This window comes from Sorex araneus, chromosome X (genome assembly GCF_027595985.1).
Source record: "Sorex araneus isolate mSorAra2 chromosome X, mSorAra2.pri, whole genome shotgun sequence".
Taxonomy (NCBI): Eukaryota; Metazoa; Chordata; class Mammalia; order Eulipotyphla; family Soricidae; genus Sorex; species Sorex araneus.
The window spans coordinates 317,023,170-317,046,432 of record NC_073313.1 but is presented as its reverse complement, the minus strand read 5'-3'; the positions used below and the strand labels follow the sequence as shown (position 1 = coordinate 317,046,432).

The 23,263-nt window shown below is 42.4% G+C and overlaps 1 protein-coding gene across 5 annotated transcripts in view; it reads left to right on the top strand.

Moving 5' to 3' along the window:
* The window catches only part of KANSL3 (KAT8 regulatory NSL complex subunit 3), a 44,350-nt gene that overhangs the window by 2,197 nt on the left and 18,890 nt on the right, over window positions 1-23,263 (top strand). For all 5 annotated transcript variants that reach the window (XM_055120381.1, XM_055120379.1, XM_055120380.1 and 2 more), the window contains exons 3-11: window positions 1,808-1,978; window positions 13,318-13,408; window positions 13,536-13,721; window positions 17,712-17,843; window positions 18,271-18,387; window positions 18,622-18,723; window positions 18,827-18,898; window positions 20,637-20,711; window positions 20,852-21,009. In XM_055120381.1, the coding sequence (XP_054976356.1) occupies window positions 1,808-1,978; window positions 13,318-13,408; window positions 13,536-13,721; window positions 17,712-17,843; window positions 18,271-18,387; window positions 18,622-18,723; window positions 18,827-18,898; window positions 20,637-20,711; window positions 20,852-21,009 (1,104 nt within the window). The remainder of the gene's footprint in view (window positions 1-1,807; window positions 1,979-13,317; window positions 13,409-13,535; window positions 13,722-17,711; window positions 17,844-18,270; window positions 18,388-18,621; window positions 18,724-18,826; window positions 18,899-20,636; window positions 20,712-20,851; window positions 21,010-23,263) is intronic.

The following is a 23,263-nucleotide window of genomic DNA, read 5'->3' as shown; positions in this document are numbered from 1 at the left end:
ACAATGGGTAGGGCTCTTGCCTTGCACTTGACTGACTCTGGTTCGATTCCCACCACCCTACATGGTCTCCGAGCACTGCCAGGAGTGAGCTCTAACTACTGCCAGGTGTGACCCAAAACCAGACAACAAAAAAGTCATTTATTCTATTTAGATGGGTTCTGACATGTCCCAACAGTGCTAACAGTAACCTTATGGTAATAGATTTGTTTTTCCTACCTTGCTGAGTGTGGGAGAATACTACCAAGACTTTGCTTTCTCTCTGAGTTATGGCTGTCACCCAGCGATTGACCTAAAATCTTTATAGATTTTATTATGCTTTCAGAGGGTCAGTATGGTAGGGTAAGAAATTTCTTCCAGATTTACTTTGTATGTGATAGAATTGAGCTAGAGAAGTGTCTTTGACAGTTCTTTTTCACTTTAATGTGTTTCAATTAAAGATCTTTTGCTATAATCTAGTTTGATCAAATTGTGTCTAGATAAGCTTTTTTGGAGATTTTTTCTTTATATATATATATATATATATATATATATATATATATATATACACACACACACACACACATACATATATGTTTTGGGGGGTGGAAGGGGCACACTTGGCAGTGCTTAGGACTTAACTCCTGGCAGGCTTGGGAGACTATGTGGTGCTGGGGATCAAACCAGGGTGCAAGGTGCAAGGCAAACCTCCTCCTACCACTGCACTATCTCTCTGGCCCCGGGAGATCTCTTTTAATCTGACCTAATGTGAGATTAAAAGGGGACCATATGGGATGCCAGGGATAGAACCCCAGTCAGCCACATGGAAGGCAAGTGTTCCATTTGCTGTACTATCGCTCTGGTCCCAGTCACTATCACTGTCACCCGTTGCTCATAGTTTTCTTTTAATCTGACTTGGTAAACCTAAAACTTTAGCACAGGTTTTAGGTTTATTAGAGAATAGAGGCCTTATCTTTTAATTCCTCTCATTAAATCTTAGAGGTATTGTGTTGTATGTTTTAAACACATGAAATGCATTTTATTTCATTCTCATTGGAGGGAGTATTTTTTTGTCACTCTGTTAGAAAACATGTTGAGGCAATCGGCTATTTTCTTATGGAACATACTTGGTAGTTTTTTTGGGTTTTGTTTGTTTTTTAAGGGAAATTTAACTTTAACGCTTGGGCTGGAGGGATAGTATAGTGGATAAGCCTTGTACATGGCTGATCTTTGTTTGATCCTGACATAGTTTGACCCTTGGTTTGACCCTATATAGTCCCAGCACTACCAGGAATGATCTGTGAGTGCAGAGCCAGGAATAAGTCTTAAGTACTGTTGGGGTGACCCAAAAAACAGCAATACAAAAGAAAACTCATTATTTTGCATAGGCTCATATAAATGACTTAGTTTTCCACTGGCATATCATATCAGAGAATGAAGGTTTCGGTAATGTGGTAAAGAGAACTGGATCAAAAATGGCTGTGAACATGATGTGCTTAGATAGATTTGAAAACTATTTAATCGCCTAATTTGGCAACCAGATTATTTTTCTTGTTATTAGACATTCTTGTGAAAAGAGACCGAAGTGATAGTACAGAGGGTAGGGCGTTTGTCTTGTATGTGGCAAACCTGGGTTCAATCCCTTACATCCCAGATGATACCCCAAATACCTCCAGGAGAAATTCCGGAGCACAGTGCCAGGAGTAACTCCTGAGCATCGCCGGGTGGGGCCCCATAACAAACAGACATTAAAAAAACTAGAACAAAATAAAACACTTGCGTGAACCCCTGTATTTATGTGGTCTGGTCCTATTTCCCCACTTGTTTTCAGTGAATCAGATGTTCCAATAGATGTGGAGACGGTCACATCAACACCTGTGCCACTTTATGACAATCAGAAGGCACGAAGCGTGATGAATGAGTGTGAACGGCACGTCATCTTTGCCAGGACTGATGCAGATGCCCCTCCCCCGCCAGAGGACTGGGAGGAGCATGTCAACAGGTAGGCCACTTCTCTTAAGGACTGGTCACTGAAGGGCTGATGGCACCACACAAATTATTTTGAATCATCATAGTCGCTGAAATTTATTTACTAGGAGCTTATTTTGCTAGTAGCCACACAATTGAGAATATGCTCATAAGTCTGTGTCACAATTCTCTATGAAAGTGATATCTTTTTTTTTTTTAATGTAGGAGTACTGCTATTTATTCAGCCATTGATCAAGCTGACTGAATTGGGCATGAACTCCATATTACTTTATCAAAAAAATTTTAATTGGATATCCGTGAGATAGACCATAACAAAGCTGTTCATAACTCGGTTTCAGTCATACAATGATCCAGCACTCATCCCTTCACCAGTGCACACCTCCCACCACCAATGTCCCGTTTCCCCATCACCATCCTCCAACCCCTCACTCCCCACCCCCAGTCTCCTTCTATGGGAGGCACTTTCCTTCTTGTTCTTTCTTCTTTTCCTTTTATGCACTATGGTTTGCAATACAGGTGCTAAGAGGTCATGGTGTTTTTTCGGAGCATTTGGTATTTTTATCAGGATGGTAAGGCTGAAGTAGCTTTTTAATTGAGTGGCAGCTTTGGGTATGGATGTGACTGTCAGGGCTTCTGGAAGTACAGGGAGGTGGGGGAAGGTAGCCCATCTCGACCCTGAGAAAGCCTGTAGATTTCAGTCACAAAACCAGCATACTGAATTTTCAACAAATTATATCTTGGGGAGGTCCGTCCTGAGACAGTGGAGTCAGGCCGGGGATATGGATTGTGAAAGCAAGTGGAGCTCTGCTTGGATGGGCCACCAGGCCAGACCCCACTCCCCACCCCCAATTTATTATGGTCTGTTCAGCCATTTGCAGGTACAAGATTAACTGCGGCTTTTGATCTCTTTCGAGATTTATCTATAGGTCTCTGAAATAAAGCCAGTAAATGAGCTTGAATAGCTGAGCTGGAGGTGGTTTGTGGCCATGGCTCCCACATACCTAACTTTTGGCTGCTTAATTTCTTCGTAAACTTGATCCCAAGTTGTTGTGGTCTGGCCAAAGGCACAGCAGCAATTTTGGGGTATTAGCAAGCCTGAAGGCACCATCAGGCTGCTGATGCACTCACCCCGCAGATACAGGTTGACCTATTGGCAGCACCATACCGCCTGAAAGTGATGTCCTTGAGAGCAGTGCTTGTATCTTAGCTGTCTTTGCATTCATGACAACAGGGACATTGCCTGGTACCTAGTGTTTTTAGAGTAAGTGAGTCATAGTTGATAGCTATGACCACCCTGTAGTGTACATAGCACAAGTTACCTTATCGGAGTAAAAAAATCATTAATATTAAACAGATACTTATTTATAAGATGCTATGGTAGGGATGGGGTGATAGCTCAGACAGCTGGAGTGCATGCTTTACAACCCTGGGTTGATCCCTGGAATTACATGGTCCTTTGAGCACCACTGGGTATGGCCTTGTTCTGAGTTCTGTTGGAGTGAACCTGGTACACGGTAACACTGAGGCATGATTGGGAATGGTCCCTGGGGTTCCTGAGCATTGCTTGGGAGCCCCTTTTACACAGCACACACATGAAACACTGTTTTTATATCATCTATAACTAGGGAAATAAAAATGTCTTAGGGTCATATAAAAAGCTAACAAGCTTGCTTGAAAAGCCTTTTTAAAACAAATTTACATGGGACTGGGCATGTGGCTCAGTGCTAGAACACATACTTAATATGTATGAGGCCCTGGGTTTGATCACTACTGCCAAGAAATACATACAAAGAACACCCACAAAAAATTGGTTTGCAGGGGCTGGAGTAATAGCACAGCGGGTAGGGCACGCGGCCAACCCGGCCGGGTTCAATTCCCAGCATCCCATCTCTGAGCACCGCCAGGGGTGATTCCTGAGTGCAGAGCCAGGAGTAACCCCTGTGCATTGCCAGGTGTGACCCAAAAAGCAAAAAAAAAAAAAAAAAAATTGGTTTGCAGTGTTTCTAAGGGACTATTTCAGCCCATTTTCATGAGTTTTCTGCTTGTTTTATTCCACAGTGCTAAAAACTCAGCATTCCACTTGAAGTCATTGTTATTGTTCATTTGGCAAACATTACCAGTGATTGCATAATGACTTTATGAAGATAAAGTTGATATATGACACAGTTCACCTTAATGTGTGTAATCAGTGTTTTTTAGTTTGTTCATTACCCCAATCAATTTGATAAACATTTTTTTTTGAGGAGGGAGCCACATCCGCTGGTGGTCAGGGTTCACTGCTGGCTTTTGGGCTCAGGGAATCACTCCTGATGGGCTCAAGGAGTCATGTGGGGTGCCCCCTGGTTGAACCCAGGTTGACTGCATGCAAGGCAAATGCCCTATCAGCATACTATCACTCTGGCCCCATTTTGATAAATATTTTATCACCTCAAAAAGAAACTATACCCTTTAGTAATCACTTCCCACTTTTCCAAGCTATGTAGTCTACTACTACTTTGTATTTCTAAATTTGCCTCCTCTTGATCTGAGATGTTGTTCAGTGATAGCGTGCCTGCCTTTCGTATGTGAATCCTGGCTTTAGTCACTGTCATGGCAAAAATAAATCAATAGTCTCTTTAGGATGTTTTATATAACATGTGGTCTTATGATTGGTCCCTTCACGTAGCTTTGTTTTCGAGATAGTCTGTGTTGTAGCACGCATTAGTACTTATTCCTGTGTATTGCTGAATGGTACTCCGGTTGTGTAGGTATACTCCACTTTGTTTATCCCTTCATCTGTTGATGAACATTAGGTTGCTAACATGCTTCAGCTATCACAGTAATGCTTCTAAGAATACCTGTGTACTTGGTTTTTGTGCTTAGTGTTTTGGGGGTGAGACTACACCCAGCTGTGTTCAGGGCTTTCAGCTTGATCACTTCTGGTAATGCTTGAGGAACCATATACAGTGCCAGGGATCAAGGCAGAGTATGCTACAGCAAGATGAGCACTTAACCCTCATACTATCTCACCTCATGGTTTTTGTGTGGACATGTCTTTATTTGTACTGTATATATTACATAGGTCTAGAATTGTTGGGTCTTTGGTAACTTAATGTTTAACTTTTGGGGAATTTCCAGACTTCTGGAAGGACTCCATCATTTTACTTTCACACTACTAGCATGTGAGAGTTCTAATTTCACCATATTGTTGGAAATACTTTTCATCTGACCTTACATTGCTACTGTTATTACCATTCTAGTATGAAGTGACATCTCAGATGACTTTAATTTGCATTTCCCTGAAGGCTCACTATATTTTGTTACTGCATCATAGGATATTGTTAAAGTCCTTACTTCTAGAGTTCATAGGTGGTAAACTTGCTACATTGTCCAAGAGCTCTTATTTATAATGAAGAGAAAGTATTAATTGGGTAGTAAGTGTGAGGCAAATTGTCAAGATTTGTGAATCAATCAGAAGCTAAATGAGATTAAGCAGGTATTCTATGTGAAGTCAAAATTGAAGAGAAGCATTTCTGCTGCTTGGTTGAAGAGCTATAAAGAGTCATTTGGCATCTGGGATTGGAATTCTTGTAATATCCTAAGGGGACATTTTCTCGAGTTTCTACTTAAAAGGAAAACGGTTGTGAATGAAGATCAGCAACTGGAGTAGATGAATTTGGCAAACAGTTGCATTGTTGTTGCCATTAATAATAGTAAATTGTAGTGATTGCTTTCCCTCTTGGAGAGCCTGGCAAGCTACCGAGAGTATCCCCTCCACATGGCAGAGCCTGGCAAGCTACCCGTGGTATATTTGATATGCCAAAAACAGTAACAAGAAGTCTCACAATGGAGACGTTACTGGTGCCCACTGGAGCAAATTGATGAACAACGGAACAACAGTTCTACAGTGATTGCATTACTAACAAAAATAAAACTACCTTTTGGTGAGTGCTTTCTAGATGCCAAGCATTGTACTCTGTGCATTCTCTCTATACTCTCTAGTAACTTTTTTGGTTTTGGGCCATACTCAGCGTTACTCAGGGCTTACTCCTGGAGGGGGTTCTGGACCATATGGGGTGCTGGGGATTAAACCAGGGTAAGTGGCATGCAGGTAAAGCACCCTTCCTACTGTACTATTTCACTGGCCCCATGTACCCTCTCTTTGAAGATAGTAAAAAGAGAGGAGCTGGAGAGATAGTATAGCAAGTAGGGCTCTTGCTTGCACAGGGCGCCCCAGCACCAGCAGGAATGGTCCTTGATCGAGGAGCCAGGAGTAAGCTCTGAGCACTCCCTTCTGTGGCCCAACAAATTTTTTTAAGTGAAAAGATTTGTCACAAAGTGGCCTCACAGGATTATGTGTTTTGTTGTGGTTTTACCATTAGTTTTCTCCATTTGCAATTTCTCAAACTGCATAGGAGAACTTAATATTTTATCAGTTTACTCATGGTTGTGATCAGTTTTTTTATTGGGATTCTTTGTGCTTATCAAAGTCAGAATGAATAGTACTTAGGAAACACAGCTTTTAGGGACCTGTAATGACAAGGCTATGAGACACTTGAGTGACAGTACCAAATTCTTCATTTCTAGTAGGAATGTGTGTTGATACATTTTTGCACCACACCCAGCCGTGCTCCAGCTATTCCTGGCTCTGTGCTAGGAGTGGCGTGCCGCTGGTGGTGGTTGGGAACCATATATGGTGCTGGTGAGTCCAGCCAAGTGCTAGGGATTCAAACCAGGGCTGGTAGAATGTAAGACGAGTGTTTTAACTCCAGTACCATCTCAGACAGTCCCACCTCCCCCCATCCTCAAGTAGCAAAGTCAGAGAAGACATTCTTTGCCAGAAGTGGATGGCAAGTAGAAAGTTTCCTTTTTCATTAGAGTAGTTGATGCACCCACCTTTCCTCAAGGCAGGGCTGACTGACTTAGTAGACCAGGGCACACTTTCTCCTGCCTCATCCTGCAGAGAAACACTGCCAAATTCTACCTTTTGTTTGTATGTTCTCTTGTGGGCTTTAGTCCCATTATGACATTGCCACATATTGGCAGTTACGACTAGTCAGTGTTCACTTTAACTCAGACATGGTTTTTTAACGTCTAATGAGATTTTAGAGATCACTTACCTCTCTTTATTATTTGGTGGTACTAACTGGTTTCCATTTCAGAGGTCACTATTGTATCATCTGGTCCTAGAACTCTGAAGCTGTAGACTGTTTGGAGCTTACAATATCCTATGCTCTGATTATAATCATATTGTTGCATTCTTTCCCTTGTCTTGATTGTTAAATTGCACCTTGCTTTCTTCCTGTATAAAATCATGTAAAATTACAGTTTCCCACATGCAGAACTCATGAAGAAACTTGAGTCCAGCTCCCTAGAAATTCATTTTATTTTTGGAAAGCTTACTGATTTACCAGTGGGGTTAGAAACAGCTTTCTTTGTGTCTTTCTTTACCTTCTTGAGTTATTTTTGATAATTTGCTGTGTGTAGGGGAAAAAACCTCATCCAAATGATTCTCACTTTGTCTGGTAACGTCAGACATTTTTTGAAACACTATTTAAAATCTTTTCCCTTTTTTTGTGATGCTGTGAAAACTGGGAGATCACACACTTGTTTCAGGGCTTACAGTTATGGTTGCAGTGCTTGCCAGGAATTGTACGCTTTAGTTGTGCACACACACACTTTTGTTTTAATGCTCATATGCTTTTGGTTGTGTTGCCACTTTGTTATGACATTAGAGGTCCCAAATGACAGTGTCCCGGGGATCACTCTTGCTTATGGGGTGGTGCCAGGAATTAAGCACAGTGATCTCTAGCCCTCAGGGTAGATACTGAGCCATAGCCCCAAGCTCTTGATAATCTAAATATCACTCTCTGTCTGATTAAAATTTTAATGTTGGGTCTGGAGGCAGCTGACCCTAGTTAGATGCCGAAGCCTCAAGCCTTGCCAAGAGTGATCCCAAAGCACAGAGCAAGGAGTAAGTCCTAAGACCCACCAGGTTTGGGACACCCCCTCCATCCCACCATCACACACACATCTTTTTTGTTTGTTTTTGGGTCACTCCCAGAATGCTCAGAAGTTACTACTGGCTTTGCACTCAGGAATTACTCCAGGTGTGATGCTCACGGGAACCGTATAGGGTGCCAGGAATCTAACCTGGGTCAGTTGTGTGCAAGTCAAGCACTATACCCATGGTGCTATTTCTCTCTCCTCTCCACCCCCTGACCCTTCCAATTTTTAGAGAATTTAAGTCTTGATGACTACAGCTCATATACCAGCTTTGGCCTTTTGTTTTTATATGGCATTTGTTCTAAAAAAGGTTTTGTTTCTGTAACTGACTGAAAAATAAAGTCAGGAGCTTCCACATGCGAGATGACATGTGGGAGAGGACCAAAGTGATTAGTTTGCATGCAAGAGCCCTAGATTCTATCCTCAGTACCGCCATTGACACCCCAGAGCACCACAGGGATAACAAGACAAAACAAACCAAAAAAATGACTGAATAAAATCAAAAGACATGTAAAAGGGCTGAAGAGAGAGTATAATATGTAAGGAGCTTAACATTACATGTAGCTGACCCGGGTTTAATCTCTGGCATCACATATGGTCCCCCAAGCACCTGCCAGAAGTGACCCTTGAGCACAGAGACACACTTGTGGGGAGCCATATGTGGTGTGGGAATTAAATCCATGTCGACTATGTGTAAGGCAAGAGCCCTACCTGCCATACCGTTGTTTAATTTTTATCTTTCAGTATTATGTGTGTCTTTGTGTGAAATTGAATGTTTTGAGATTTTGAATCTAAGATCTTTCAGTTGTTATTCCCTCTTCCCCACTTCCCGTTCATAGTTTTTTTTTTTTAAATCCTTTATTCATTCATCCTTTCCTTATGCTTTCCTTTTGCCATCTTGTGGTGTCCAGGGATTGCACACTTGACTGCTGTGGATTGCTCTCACACTGCTGATTTTGGTACTCTCACACTTGGCTGAAGGTCATGCTTGGTGATTCATGGGCCGTGTCAGGGATAGCACTTGGGCTTTGTGCGTACGAGGCATGTGCTCCATCACTGAGCCACTTACCTAGGCTTATCTCCTAGTGATTTTGTTGTTGTTGTTATTTTAAAAATTCTTCACTTCCCTTTGTTATTGCTTGTGTGTGGAGGGCTAGGAAGCAGGGGCATGTGCATACAAACTGGGTTTTGGAAGTCATATACTCTTGGTTGTACTTGCACACACCTGGTTGTGGTGCTGGAGATCACACACACTTGGTAGTGGCGCCAGGGATCCCAACTGGCAGTGTTGGGGCTAAAGAGATAATATAGCAGGGAAGGCACTTGCTTTGCATGCAGCTGACCAGGCTCGATTCCTGGCACCCCTGAGGGCTGCTAGGAGTGACCCCCAAGAAGTATGCCCTGAGCACTGCTACTGTGACCCAGGAACAAAACCAAACTACCAAATAGCAACGTTACTGTTAGGATCAAGTTGCTGTGCCTGTGGAGCTCAGGGCTTATTCTTGGCTCTGCGCTCAGGGATCATTCCTGGTGTCTGAGGAACCATATCCAGTGCTGGGGATTCAAACTGGGGTTGGCCATGTGCAGGGCAGGTGCCTCAACCCCTGTACTCTCTCTAGCCCTTCTCCTGGTATTTAAACAAAGAATTAAAAAATGTGACCTGTTGATTCTCACTAATGTTTTTTGTATCTCTTTCTGAATTCTGAGTTTTAAGCACTGTAGATAGTAAATGATTTAGTCTCCCATGCAGAGGTCTCAGAGAAAGAGCACTTTTCCTTGGAAATATCAGGCTTTTACTGTACTGGAGGTCCTGACAATGCACTCTGGGCCTGAACACCCGCCCACCCACCACTAGGCCCACATTGCTGGGCAGAGCATTGCTAGATGTGGTACCTCTCGGTTTTTTATTTTGCTGGGGAAAAAAACCTGCTTAATTCAGATTTAGTCAGAACATAAGGACCATAAGATGATCTAATCTTCATCTAAGAATAAAGAAAAGACATTTTTGCACTTATGAAAATTGAATAGGTTTAGGTGGGGAGGGGATTGTGTTGACTCACCACAGTTCCCATTGCCCTTTGACTGTTTAGACTTGTATATGAAATTGGCTCCTGTTTTTAAATTTTTCCTTAATTATATATTTTACATGCTCTTTATCTTAATCTTGGGTTAGATCACTTTTTTTCCTGCCCACTTAATTTTCCAGCCTCCCACGAAGCTGACAAAATAGAACATACTTCAGTTCTTAGAATCACTTTGTTATGTACCCAGCAACAGTCCAAAGAACCTTTTACATTTTTAGATTTTTAGACTCTCAACAATGTGGTTTTTTTTTTAATTTAATTTCAGCTACCATTGGTATACAGTAGTAATTTTCAAATAGCTTTCTAGCCCCCTCCCACTTTGTTCACATAGTTTTTCTTGCTCCTGTCATTTTGAGTTTCAGAATAAGTACAGAGTAAGAAACAAAGAAAACATTCTGTTATGTAATAAGGGGATAATTTTGGAAATGCTGATGGTACTTTACTCTGATGATGCTGATGGTGAAATGAATTATGTTTCATACTATATTCTTAGAATCAAAATTTGCACCATTATCAGTAGTCTAAGAAAGCTCAAGAGTGTTAAATCTGAAATGTTGCTTAACCTGTTTAATTATTAACAAGCATTATTGCCATAGGTAAGGTCAAGATGTATTATTTTCACAGAACTGGGAGCTTGACGACTTTAGCATAGATAGCCTTTGACACCTTACTCCCATTTTAAGAAATTTATCCCACAGAGATGCTTCCCTGACTCTTGGTATTTTGTTCTTGGGTCACACCCAGCAGTACTCAGGTGTGCTTATGGCAGTACTCAGCATTACTGGCAGTGCTTGGGAGTAGGTGGGCTTCCCGTGTGCTCATAGGTCCTTACCTGACCATTTCAGGTGTGTATTACTGTTTCCCAGCATAGACGATACTACCCTCCTGTCAGTGCTGGGCTGATCCAGGGAAACGGAGGTGGTAATTTTGGGTGTGGTGGGGTGGGGGGACACTCTCTATCTGCTTAAATAAGGTGGATTTCCAGGGGAGAGTGATTGTTTTTTTTCTGAAAGGAGGGTGGTAGGCCAGTTTGGGAACCTCTGATGTAGATAGAGCACAAGGGAGAGAGCTAAAAGAGTTAGCGTGTATGCCTAGTTATATGTTCTGATGGGAAAAGAAGAGATGGTCACTGTAATTAGTGATAATAATAAAGAGACACAACCTGAATATCCATCAGTGTAGTTGAATTAGCAATTAAAAGCAAAGAGTTATATGAATATGGAAATAGATCTCTGTACTTCTTGAATTACTTGTGTTGGGGCTGGAGAGCTAGTACATTGGGGTCGGGATTTGCATTGCATGTGACTGAACTGGGTTCAATCTCTGGCACCACATATAATTCCCTGAGCCCACGAGAAGTAAGCCCTGAGTATTACCAGGTGTGGCATCAAAACCAAAAATAAAAATTATCTGTGAGTGAATGTTCTTTGTCTCTCACTCAAGCCCACCAGAGAGTCACTGTAGAGAACTGCAGCTCGTGTGTGTGTGTGTGTGTGTGTGTGTGTGTGTGTGTGTGTGTGTTTATTTATTTATTTATTTTGGGGGGCCACATTTAGCAGTGCTTACACAGTTTTTAATGTTCTCCTAGTTTGGTGCTTGCTCCTGGCAGTTCTTATGGGGGACTATATAGTGCCTCGGATTGAACCTGGGCCTCCCACATGGCAAAGTATGGGTCTCAGCCCATTGAACTTTCTTCAGTACTGTGTATTTAAATGTATATATATTTTTTTTTTTTTTTCTTTTTGGGTCACACCCGGCGATGCACAGGGATCATTCCTGGCTCATGCACTCAGGAATTACCCCTGGCGGTGCTCAGGGGACCATATGGGATGCTGGGATTCGAACCCGGGTCGGCCGCGTGCAAGGCAAACGCCCTACCCGCTGTGCTATCACTCCAGCCCCTTAAATGTATATTTAAGGAAAAGAAGATTTTGTTTTTGAGCCACTGTTAGTGGTGCTCAGGGCTTACTCCTGGCTCAGTGCTCAGGCTCATGAGAATCATATGGGCTGCTGGGGATCCGACACCTGTCAGATGCGTGTAAGGCAGGTGCCCTGTATGCTTTACTATCTCTCTAGCTCTTAGGGTCTTGCACTCTTAAAAAAGCAATTGCTAGTTTATTTTATGGAAGGAAGAGTTCGGTAAAAGACTTAACGTAGCTTCTGTTTCCTTTCCTTAGTACCCTTAGGAAGATTATTAATTTGAGTTGAACTGGAGGGGGATCTTCATGCTTACAGCTCCTCTGGGTATGATAAGGTAGGGCTAAGATCAGCAGGATAGTTTTCTAATTGCAGATTACTTACAGCTTAGTTGTATCCGAATAAAGCATAGATAAACCAGTTAGAAATCTGTTTGCCAATCTTATATTCTGAATAATAAAACGTTAACTTGCATATAGCAGAGTATTCAAAAATAAATTATATGTGTGACACATAGAAAGACCAGTTAAAAATTCACATGGGAAGTCTGGGGAATAGCTCAGAGGGCTGGAGGTCATGCCTTTCATGTGGGAGCCCTGGGTTCAAATCCCAACAGCACCTGTTTCTTTAGGCAAAGCTAGGAGTGGCTACTGAGCACTGCTGGGTATAGTTGCAATATCAAAAAAATTAATAATATAAATGGGAAAAGGTGAGTGGGTTATTGGGTGCGGGGGGTGGGGAAGGAATAAACATTTGTTATGGTTTTGTTTCTAAAGTTAATTTAAAGAGACCTCTTAGCTAATAATTTAATCTATTAAAATGCTTGCCCATCTGTTTGCCTTTTTGTGTGAAATATTGCAGCTGGTTAAATTCAACTATGCTTGTGTAGTGACGTTGCCCATTTACTGATGGGATTATTTTAGCTGCTAATGAAATAGCTTTACTAATACTTTTTAAAAAAAGGTTTTGAGGGACTGGGGAAGTAGGTCAAAGATCTAGAGTGTATATCTAGAGCCCTGATTTTGACCCCTACATCATCGGGCCCTTGCAGCCCCAACCCCCTTAAGTATTGCTTAGGATCCCCTCTTAGCCCCTCCAACCAAAAAAAAAATCAAAAACCATAAAAGCATTTGTGAGTTTTATTTTACGTGTGGTCATTGCTAATGTATGCTACAATAATTGATGAGCAGGGCTGGGACCAGACTCTGGGTCTTATGGTTTAGCTTGATGATTGATCTTAGACTAAGTTACTTCAAATTATTTTCTCATAGTGGGAACAAAAGTAGGGCATAGTCTTTATGCTGTGTACATGCCTTTTATAGAGTGACCCAAAGTTTTGGCTTTGATTCCTCAATTTCTCTTACAGGACTGGCTGGACTATGGCCCAGAATAAATTATTCAACAAGATTCTTAAAGCCTTGCAGTCTGATCGGCTTGCCCGCTTGGCCAATGAAGGGGTAAGGTGCCAGAAATCTGCCCACGGTGGCCTCTCCCTAATTCAAGCCTCAGTTGCTGGCTCACTTGTGAGTCCCTTCTACTCCTAGTGCTATCAAAATGATCCTCAAGTTTTATCCTGTTTCTTAGGCTTGCAATGAGCCAGTGCTACGCCGAGTTGCTGTGGACAAGTGTGCAAGGAGAGTGCGACAGGCCCTGGCAAGTGTGAGCTGGGACACAAAGCTGATCCAGTGGTTACACACCTCCCTGGTGGAAACCTTGAGTCTGCCTATGCTGGCAGCCTACCTGGATGCTTTGCAGACACTGAAAGGGAAGGTAAGGCTGTGATTGGCATCCGCCCTGTCCTGCGGGAGTCAGCTTCTGCTGTGGATTCAGGAAGCGGGGTTGACGAGGTCATTGCCTGGTTAGCCTGGAGGGCATGATTGAAGCTAATGAGTTTTGCTATTAAAAATCTGAGACATAATGTCATCACATTTCTGTTAACTGCAAACCATCTGTAGCCCTGTGGCTTCCAGTACGTGGTATAGAACCTGAAAGCCCGAGGACCTTTTCACCTCTGCAGCTCTGCTGCTTGTGGTCTGAGTCACCTGTGACATGAGATGATAAAGAAATTACCACTGAGAAGATGAAGAGTTTCCTCGTGAAGAGTGTTATTTAGGGTGTGAAGCAGACTCATGATGTTCTTAAGTTGGGGTGTGGGTGGAAGGGTCCTTCCAGAGCAGAGAAGTATGGTAGCCCCTGTCTCTCCTCAGGGGGAGCCTTCAGTAGCAACAATTTGACTTTTTTTTTTTAATTAATTTTTTTTTTGGTTTTTGGGCTGTACTCGGTTATGCTCATGGATTACTCCTGGCTGTACACTCAGAAATTACTCTTGGGATAATTACTAAGGGATACTGGGGATCAAGCAGTGGTCAGCCGCATGTAAGGCAAGCACCCTCACCGCTGTACTATATCCTCTTGAGTAGAGTTCTTAATTTTTCATCAGATGTAACATTGCATTTCCCTTTAAATAGTATTGCACTAAGCTGAACTTCATAATTGCAGGGTATTGTCATTTTAGTTATTACTCTAGCCTGCTGAAGTTTGGGTTTTGGAGCCAACTACCTGACTGATCTCAGATTGAACATTAATAAAGTTATCTTTGGTTAGTGTTTGAGTTTCTTCATCTCTAAAATGTGGCTAGGGCAGGGCATATGGCTCAGTTTTAGAACACGTGGCCTTGCATGTGAAAGGCCTAAATTTGGTTCCTGCTGCTGCTAAAAATAATGCAATTATAATATGAGTTTTTAAAAAATTAAATTAACTCATCTGAATAGAAGGCTCAGCACAACTTTTGGAAATAAAGCCAGAATTCTGTTAAGAATTACAGTGTTGGGGCCGGAGCGATAGCACAGCGGGTAGGGCGTTTGCCTTGCACGCGGCCGACCCAGGTTCGATCCCCGGCATCCCATATGGTCCCCCAAGCACCGCCAGGAGTAATTCCTGAGTGCAAAGCCAGGAGTAACCCCTGAGCATCGCTGGGTGTGACCCAAAAAGCAAAAAAAAAAAAAAAAAAAAGAATTACAGTGTTACCATCAACATTTTGCTTCAGTACATAATGTCCTGCAATCTAAAACAACTTAAATTTTTAATTATTTTAGTTCTTGATATGTTTTGAAACTTTTTTAAATGAGTTCTTGACATTTCTAAAAATATTTCTTTCTTGATAGGAAGCTAGCCTCTCTTGTTTCTCTAGGTTGCTGCCAACAGCTTTCTGCAACATGTCTCCTTAATTTGTAGGGTAATTGTTTTCTTGCATTTTTTTAAGTTGAAGGAATCTGAGTTTGTTCAGAAGCAAAAGAAAAATGGTTTGAGGCTACAATAGAACTAAACTTAGGATTAGAGATACATTAATCATGGGTATGATCAGAAATTTGACATTCATTCAACAAACATTTAGTGTAGGCCTATGGTGAGCCAGGCTCGGGGATGACCATAACAGAAATGCTCCTTCTCTGTAGCATCTGATTTCCTCATGGAGAAAAAGACAGATGAAAAGACAGTCCCAGACTCCTTGTACTGCTTCCTGTGAAGGGAGGCCCAGGAAGTATCTAGTGGTAGTGCTCAGGGCTGACTTCTGGCTCTCTGCTCAAGCATCACTCCTGGCAGGACTGGGGACCATGCGGGTGCCAGGGATTGAACCATGTTGGCCACGTGCAAGGCAAGCACCCTGCCTGCTGTACTATCACTTCAGCCTCAATGACAGATTTTTTTTTTTAAACACCTTACTACTTAAAGGTGTTGCACAAGAAGAAAATGTATTTTTAAAATTCCTAGTCACCTGATGTTCACTGATGAAGTTTAGAAAATACAGAGATATAAAACAAAAAAGTCCCTTATAACTCCATAAAGATCAGTTTTAGCGTAGTGGTTACATTGTTACTGAATACAAATAACTGAACTTTACTGTATTAGGTTGACATTTTAGCAACATTATTTCTCTGTGTTATAAAAAACTCTTTTAAGATTGAGGAGAATGGGGTATTGAGCCACACCCAGCATTGTTGAGGGTTATTCTGGTCTCTCCTTGGAAATCTCTCCCAGCATTGTCTGGGGATCAAACTGGGGTTGCCCACATGCAGCTTAACCCCTCTGTACAATCTCTCTAGCCTCCAAATTATTTAATGACACAATATAATTTTATTGAAGGAGATACTGATTCTAAGGAAAATGTAGGATTTTCCCAGGGAGAAGAAAGGCCAAAAAGAGAAGAAGATTGTGCGCTTAGATGCATGTGTTTCCAGAGTGGAGTGCTTACAAATTCTTTAAAATGACGGTCTTAGAGATAGTACAGTGAGTGAGGTCCTTGCCTTGCATGGCACCTGGGCAGGGCTGAATACCCCCACTGTGAGTATGGTCTCTGGAGCTTTGCCAGGATTAATTCCTAAGCACAGCTGGGTATGCGCCCCTCCCCCACTCCCAAAACAGAACAAAAATTAATTATTTAAAAGAGCCACATTCAGGGGCTGGAGCGATAGCACAGCGGGTAGGGCGTTTGCCTTGCACGCAGCCAACCCGGGTTCGAATCCTAGCATCCCATATGGTCCCCTGAGCACCGCCAGGGGTGATTCCTGAGTGCATGAGCCAGGGGTGACCCCTGTGCATCGCCGGGTGTGACCCAAAAAGCAAAAAAAAAAAAAAAAAAAAGAGCCACATTCAGGGCCAGAGAGATAGCACAGAGGTAAGGGCACTTGCCTTGCATGCAGCAGATCTGGTTCAATCCCCAGCACCAAATGTAAGTCCCCTGAGGATTTCCATGAGTGATCCCTAAGCACAGAGCCAGGACTAAGCCCTGGTATGAACTGAAAACAGGTGCTGGGGTGGTGTGGGACATGTGGTTCCAAGGATCGAATTCAAGGCCTCTCACATAGGAGGCATGTGCTTCTACCACTTGAGCCACATCACTGACCCCTCTTTAAAATGTTTCCCCTTCCTTTCCCTTCATTATTGTGATCATTGCAGTGTGCTGGAGTTACAGATCTCATTGCAGTACTTGCATACTTGGCCGCAGCAGCTCCGTGGGTCACACTGACACAGCTAAGGATCACACTCATCAATGTGTAATGGTGCCATAGTTAATAATCATGCCCTCATACATGCAAGGCAGGTGTTCTAGCACTGAGCCATCGCCCCTGTCTGCTTAAGTGTTTAAAATTTATCCTCACGATGTAGCTATGTAAATAATTTGCTTGACCATTTCTTTATATGTGCATGTATAGATTCTCTTTGTTGTTGTTGTTGTTTTTGTATCGAGAGTGCATTCATTACATGCTTAATCTTTCGCTCTCCAGAGTATGAGTATGTGCCGTATTTTTTTTTTTTTTTTTTGCTTTTTGGGTCACACCCGGCATTGCTCAGGGGTTACTCCTGGCTCTGCACTCAGGAATTACTCCTGGCGGTGCTCAGGGGACCATATGGGATGCTGGGGATCGAACCCGGGTCGGCCACGTGCAAGGCAAACGCCCTACCCGCTGTGCTATCGCTCCAGCCCTTGTGCCGTATTTTTGATAAGCTTTGTTGGGAAAGTTTCTCAAAAGTACAGTCCTTTGGGAAAAGGATAGCAATACAGTTAAATCTTAATGCTTTCCAAAGGATTCTATTTACCTGTTGGCATAAGAGACGGCATACTTTCCTGCTTCCACTTACTCAAACTTGCCCTCCTGACGAAAGTCTCTGGATCCTAGTATAGCTCTGTTCTCCTGCCGGATCTCTTATAGGTAGGCCTCCTACTTCCACCGGTAATGCCTTTGCTTTCCTTTCTTCTAGATCCCTACCTTGATTGACCGAATGCTTGTGTCATCCAATACGAAAACCGGAGCTGCTGGAGCAGAAGCGTTGTCCCTCCTACTGAAAAGGCCTTGGGACCCTGCTGTTGGGGTGCTTTCTCATAACAAACCTGTAAGTCAGCCTGCTCAGGACTCAACTCTAGCTCAAGAAATGTTTAGGGGCTGGAACGATAGCACAGCGGGTAGGGCATTTGCCTTGCACGTGGCCGACCCGGGTTTGATTCCTAGCATCCCATACGGTCCCCCGAGCACCGCCAGGAGTAATTCCCAAGCGCATGAACCAGGAGTAACCCCTGTGCATTGCCAGGTGTGACCCAAAAAGCCCCCCCCCAGTAAAAAAGAAATGTTTAAAAATTAAGCTTAGGCTCTTGAGGATTGTAAATGCTTACTTAATATATATATTTTTAGTGATTGATTGTATATAGTGCTTAGCATAGTTGAATAAGCAAGCGAGAATTGGTTGGAAAGAGAAAGGTTTTATCAGGATACTTGAGGTGTCACGAAAGAACACTTCTCACTCGTTGGCTCTCTCTCCTTAGAGCAAACTCCCTGGCTCACCTCTCATCATCATCGCCTCCTCCGGACCCTCCAGCGCCGTGTTTCCCACCTCGCGCCGCCACCGTTTCTGGCAGTCTCAGCTCTCCTGCTTAGGCAAGGTATGGTTGGGGAGCAAGAAGTTCTTCTTGATGGGAATATAGTCTTAGAGAATTATTCAGACACAAGACAGAATAAAGCCAAAATAAATTTGAAAAATCTTTTTTTTTTTTTTTTATAAACTCAATTGCTTCTTACGAAAGGCCAAAGGGATTTATTTAAGGTGGATGGAGATAGATGAAAGGGACTTTGAAACTTAAACTCGGCTCGCATGGCTACAACTCTCTTTCCTTTAGGTCATCCCAGTGGCCACCCACCTACTAAACAATGGCAGTGGGGTCGGAGTGCTGCAGTGTCTCGAGCACATGATTGGGGCCGTGAGAAGCAAAGTACTAGAGGTGAGAAAGTTTCTTTCAATTCTCTGGCATACCTGGCATTCCAGGCATGTTCTGTACCCATATATGGCCTCCTGTCTTACTGACTTCTTTCTTTTCCCACAAGATTCACAGCCATTTTCCCCACAAACCCATTATCCTGATTGGCTGGAATACAGGAGCTTTGGTGGCCTGTCATGTAAGTAATTCCCATCTTATTTAGAATTTGTCCTGGGACAAATTCTTCTGCTTCTGCTACCGTTAAGCCCTTTTTTATGTTTTAGGTACTCCTGTGCTAGAAATAGCTTTGTAAACAGGAGGAGGCAACTTTGTATTACAAACTTCCATATGCAGTTTAAAAAATTAAGTTAAAGGAGAATAGACAGTTTATTAAATAGCTTGAACCCCTCACCAGTTGAGTCAGCTCATGGCCAGACTTCTGTTGTCTAAACCATCCCATTTTCTCTTGCCCTTATATTGAAGGAAACCTCAAATACCTCCGTGTATATATTACAACAATCTCTCTTAAAGAGGTTTTTTTTTAATATCATGAAATAAGGAGCACATATTGAATGATTTAAATTGTATAAAAATTTCAGAAAGGACAGTAAATACTGACAGCTTGAAGTTGAGGTTAAAAATAAAAAATTTTGCTATAGTAGAAACATTCTGGCCTGGAGCGATAGTACAGCGGGTAGGACATTTGCCTTGCACGCGTCTGACCCGGGTTCTATCCCCAATATCCCATGTGGTCCCCCAAGCACCACCAGGAGTAATTCCTGAGTGCAGAGCCAGGAGTAATCCTTGAGCATCACCAGGTGTGACCCCAAAAAAGCAAGGAAAAAAAAGAGCAAAAGAAATGTTCTGATAACTTCACAGTCTTATAAAATTATTAAAGTTTATTGTAATATATAGTAACTAAGTGGTTGAATGCCCTAGTATTTAGATCATACTAATAATATATCATCTGGCATTTGGCTTCTTGGTATATACACAATTGAGTTGAAATGTATGTAACAAAAACTAGCACTTGAGCTTTTGTAGCAAATTTATTGATAATTGCCAAAAATTAGAAAAAGCTAGGGTTAGATCAATAGTACAGCAGCAAGGTGCTTGCCTTGTGCACAGCCAGCCTGGTTTCAATCCCCGGCACCAAATATGATCTCCAAGCCCTGCGAGCAGTGATCCCTAAGTGCAGAGCCAGGAATAAGCCCTGTGCATTGTCAGGTGTGGCCCAATCCCCCCTCCCCTCCCTGCCAAAAAAAAAAAAAAGGTTAGGGGAGAATTAATAACTTTGAAGTAACTGGTATCCTTCAGATGGTAAATGGAGAACTTACGGTATTTCCAGAAACAAATATTTTAACTACCATATTATGTCCCTTTCTAAGGCATTAAGGAACTTACTCTTTATCATGTCTGTTTATGTGTATTAATTTGCTTACCTGTCCTTGACCTTTCCAATACCTTGGTAATCATGAGGTGTGAAAAACTTAGTCGCTGCCACTTAATGTGTTCTTGCTAAGTCGGACATGACATTTAGGGCCACAAGAGAAAGGCATTTCTCCAAAATCCTTATTCCAGAGATAACAAAACTCAGTCAGGAAGTGTTTTGGAGAAATTTGCATGTCAAGAAGAGAGTTCAAAAGAAATTGTGGTTAGTGGTGGGAAAAGTAAGTAAAAGGACTCTAAGGGTTTGATAAGAGGGACATATTAAATCCCCTAGTCTGGGGTCAGCTGTCTGCTAGTATCCTTTGGGACTCGAGTTTCCTAGCTTATGGCTGCTTGTGACATGTGCTACGTTTCTGTTGCACTCAATGCTGCCTCCAGGATTATATGTGGAATTTAGGACAGGGAAGGAAGGACAAAATCGAATTCTGAGTAGGATATAGCTGAGTGAAGTTCATTGACATTGAGATAAACTGTTCCATTATATCTAGGTGTCGGTGATGGAGTATGTCACTGCAGTTGTCTGCCTTGGGTTTCCTCTGCTAACTGTGGATGGCCCCAGAGGGGTAAGTGCAGGGGGCAGCTGATTGCTGGGACCCTGGTGCTCAGCGGCTTCTCTTTCCCAAGTGTCTCTTCTGAGTGGACTTGTTAGGCCCATACTGAATGATATTGCACTGGATAATTGTACAATCTGTGCCTGTTTTAGGATGTGGATGATCCACTTTTGGATATGAAGACACCAGTCCTCTTTGTCATTGGTCAGAATTCCCTGCAGTGTCACCCTGAAGCCATGGAGGACTTCCGGGAGAAGATTCGAGCTGAAAACAGCTTGGTGGTGGTTGGGGGAGCTGATGATAATCTCAGGTGGGTCCTTTCCTCAACTAAAAGAGCCGGGTAGTGGTGGGGAGGTATCTGTAAAGTGGCAGTACAATCAGACTAATCAAATCAGAAATTAACGACATGGATATGATATTGTTAACTACATGAGAGGTTTTCAGCCCCCATTCAGACATGCTCTGTGGAATTGGCCTGATGGCCCAGTTTTCCTGGTATTTAATACTGAGTATGATGGACTGGGTAGTGGTACTATTATAAATGTTAGCATATAAATATTCCTGTTGTAAATAGTGTTTTTTCTTTCTGCTCCAAAATAATTTACCCTATTTTTGGCAGTCTGTGGGCACACAAAGGTCTAAAATCTCTGCGCTCTGCGCTCTACCAGGAGTTGAGAATTTTTTTCCATTTGCAACCTCTTTTTTTTTTTTTCTTTTTGGGTCACACCTGGCAATGCACAGGGATTACTCCTGGCTCATGCACTCAGGAATCAATCCTGTTCGGGGGATCATATGGGATGCTGGGAATCGAACCCGAGTTGGCCGCATGCAAGGCAAATGCCCTACCTGCTGTGCTATCACTCCAGCCCCTCTTGTTCTTTTTCTTTTTTTTTATTGTGTATCATGATGTGATTTTTAATGTAATTATAGTCATAAAATACATATAATACAATATAACTTTAGATTCTAAATTTGTTGCAATATGGAATTGTGTTGCAAATTCTCAGTTCCTATAGCAGGTAACTTAAAGTTGAACAGTTTCTACAAGAATAAATTCCAATCTGATGGGGTCATGTAATACCTTAAATACAGAAGTAATTCAAGATGAATCCAAACTTTCAATGATTTGTGGAGTGTTTTTTTATTTTAAGATTTTATTATTGAGTCACTGTGAGATCTTTACAAGGCTGTTCATAATTTTTGTACCCTCTTTTCACTCAAGTTTTTATGCAAACCCAAGTATAAAAATCATATTTGCTGATGATATGTAAATCATAAATTTAAGGGCTGGAGAGTTAGTACAGCTGGTAGGGCATTTGCTTTGCACCCAGCTGATATGAGTTTGTCCCTAGTGTCCCATATATCACTTAAGCACCAAACCCCAACACTGCAGCACATGCATAGGAGCACAGTCCTAGCAATAATGCTGCTATTTGGTGGTTGTTTCTGGGTCATGACTGGCATTGCTCAAGGCTTCTAGCTCTGTACTCAAGGGTTACTCCCGATGGTCCTTGGGAGACTTATGGGGTGCTGGAACTCTTCAGTCACATGCTAGGCAAGCGCCTTACCTGCTGTACTATCTCCAGCCCCAGCATTGCCATTTAGGATCCCTAGTGCCACAACAGTGTGTGCTATCTCCAGCACACCACAACCAAGTTATGACCTCCACAACCAAGTGTGTATGCAGATGCCCCTGCTCCTCAGCCCCCCATACATACCAGCAGCAACAAAGAGAAGTGAAGAATTTTTAAAATGTAAAGGAACTCCCCTCCCCCCAATTATGAACTATTCTTTTTGAAGGTTCTAGTATAAACTGCTATAGCTTAGACAGCGTTTGGAGATGGTGGTACCTTTGGTCATTGAGATATCTTCTGTTCCTAAAATGTTGACAAGTCCTTTAGATGTGTTTCCCTGGAAAGTACATAGGTGTAAGTTGTGCCAATTATTTGACATTAGAAAAAAGTGCTTAGTTATAACTTCATTTGATGATCAACTGGGAAGCTTTAAGTACTTGACTCACCAGAGTTTTTTGTTTTGTTTTGTTTTGTTTTTTCTTTTTGGGTCACACCAGTGATGCACAGGGGTTACTCCTGGCGTTGCACCCAGGAATTGTGCTTGGGGAATCATGTGGGATGCTGAGAATTGCACCCGGGTCGGCCGCGTGCAAGGCAAACGCCCTACCCACTGTACTAGTGCTCCAGCCCCTCACCAGTTTTTTTATGCAGAGACTGTCTGGAGAACTTCCCTTTGTCATTGACAACTATTATAGACTTAGTATCTAATGCCTTGATTATCAAGGCAATTAAAAAACATTTATTCAGACATTCTTTTATTGTTTATTTTTTTTTCCACACCTGGGTGCTCAGGACTTACTCCTGACTCTGTGCTCTGGGATCACTCCTGCTAGGATCAGGGACCATATGGGGTGCCGGGGATCAAACCTGGGTCAGCCACATGCAAGGCAAATGCCCTACCCGCTGTACTATCGCTCTGGCCCTCAGACATTATATAGGAGACTAGGTGGTAGTGAATTGCCATGAGAGGAGATGGAGATACCTTAATTG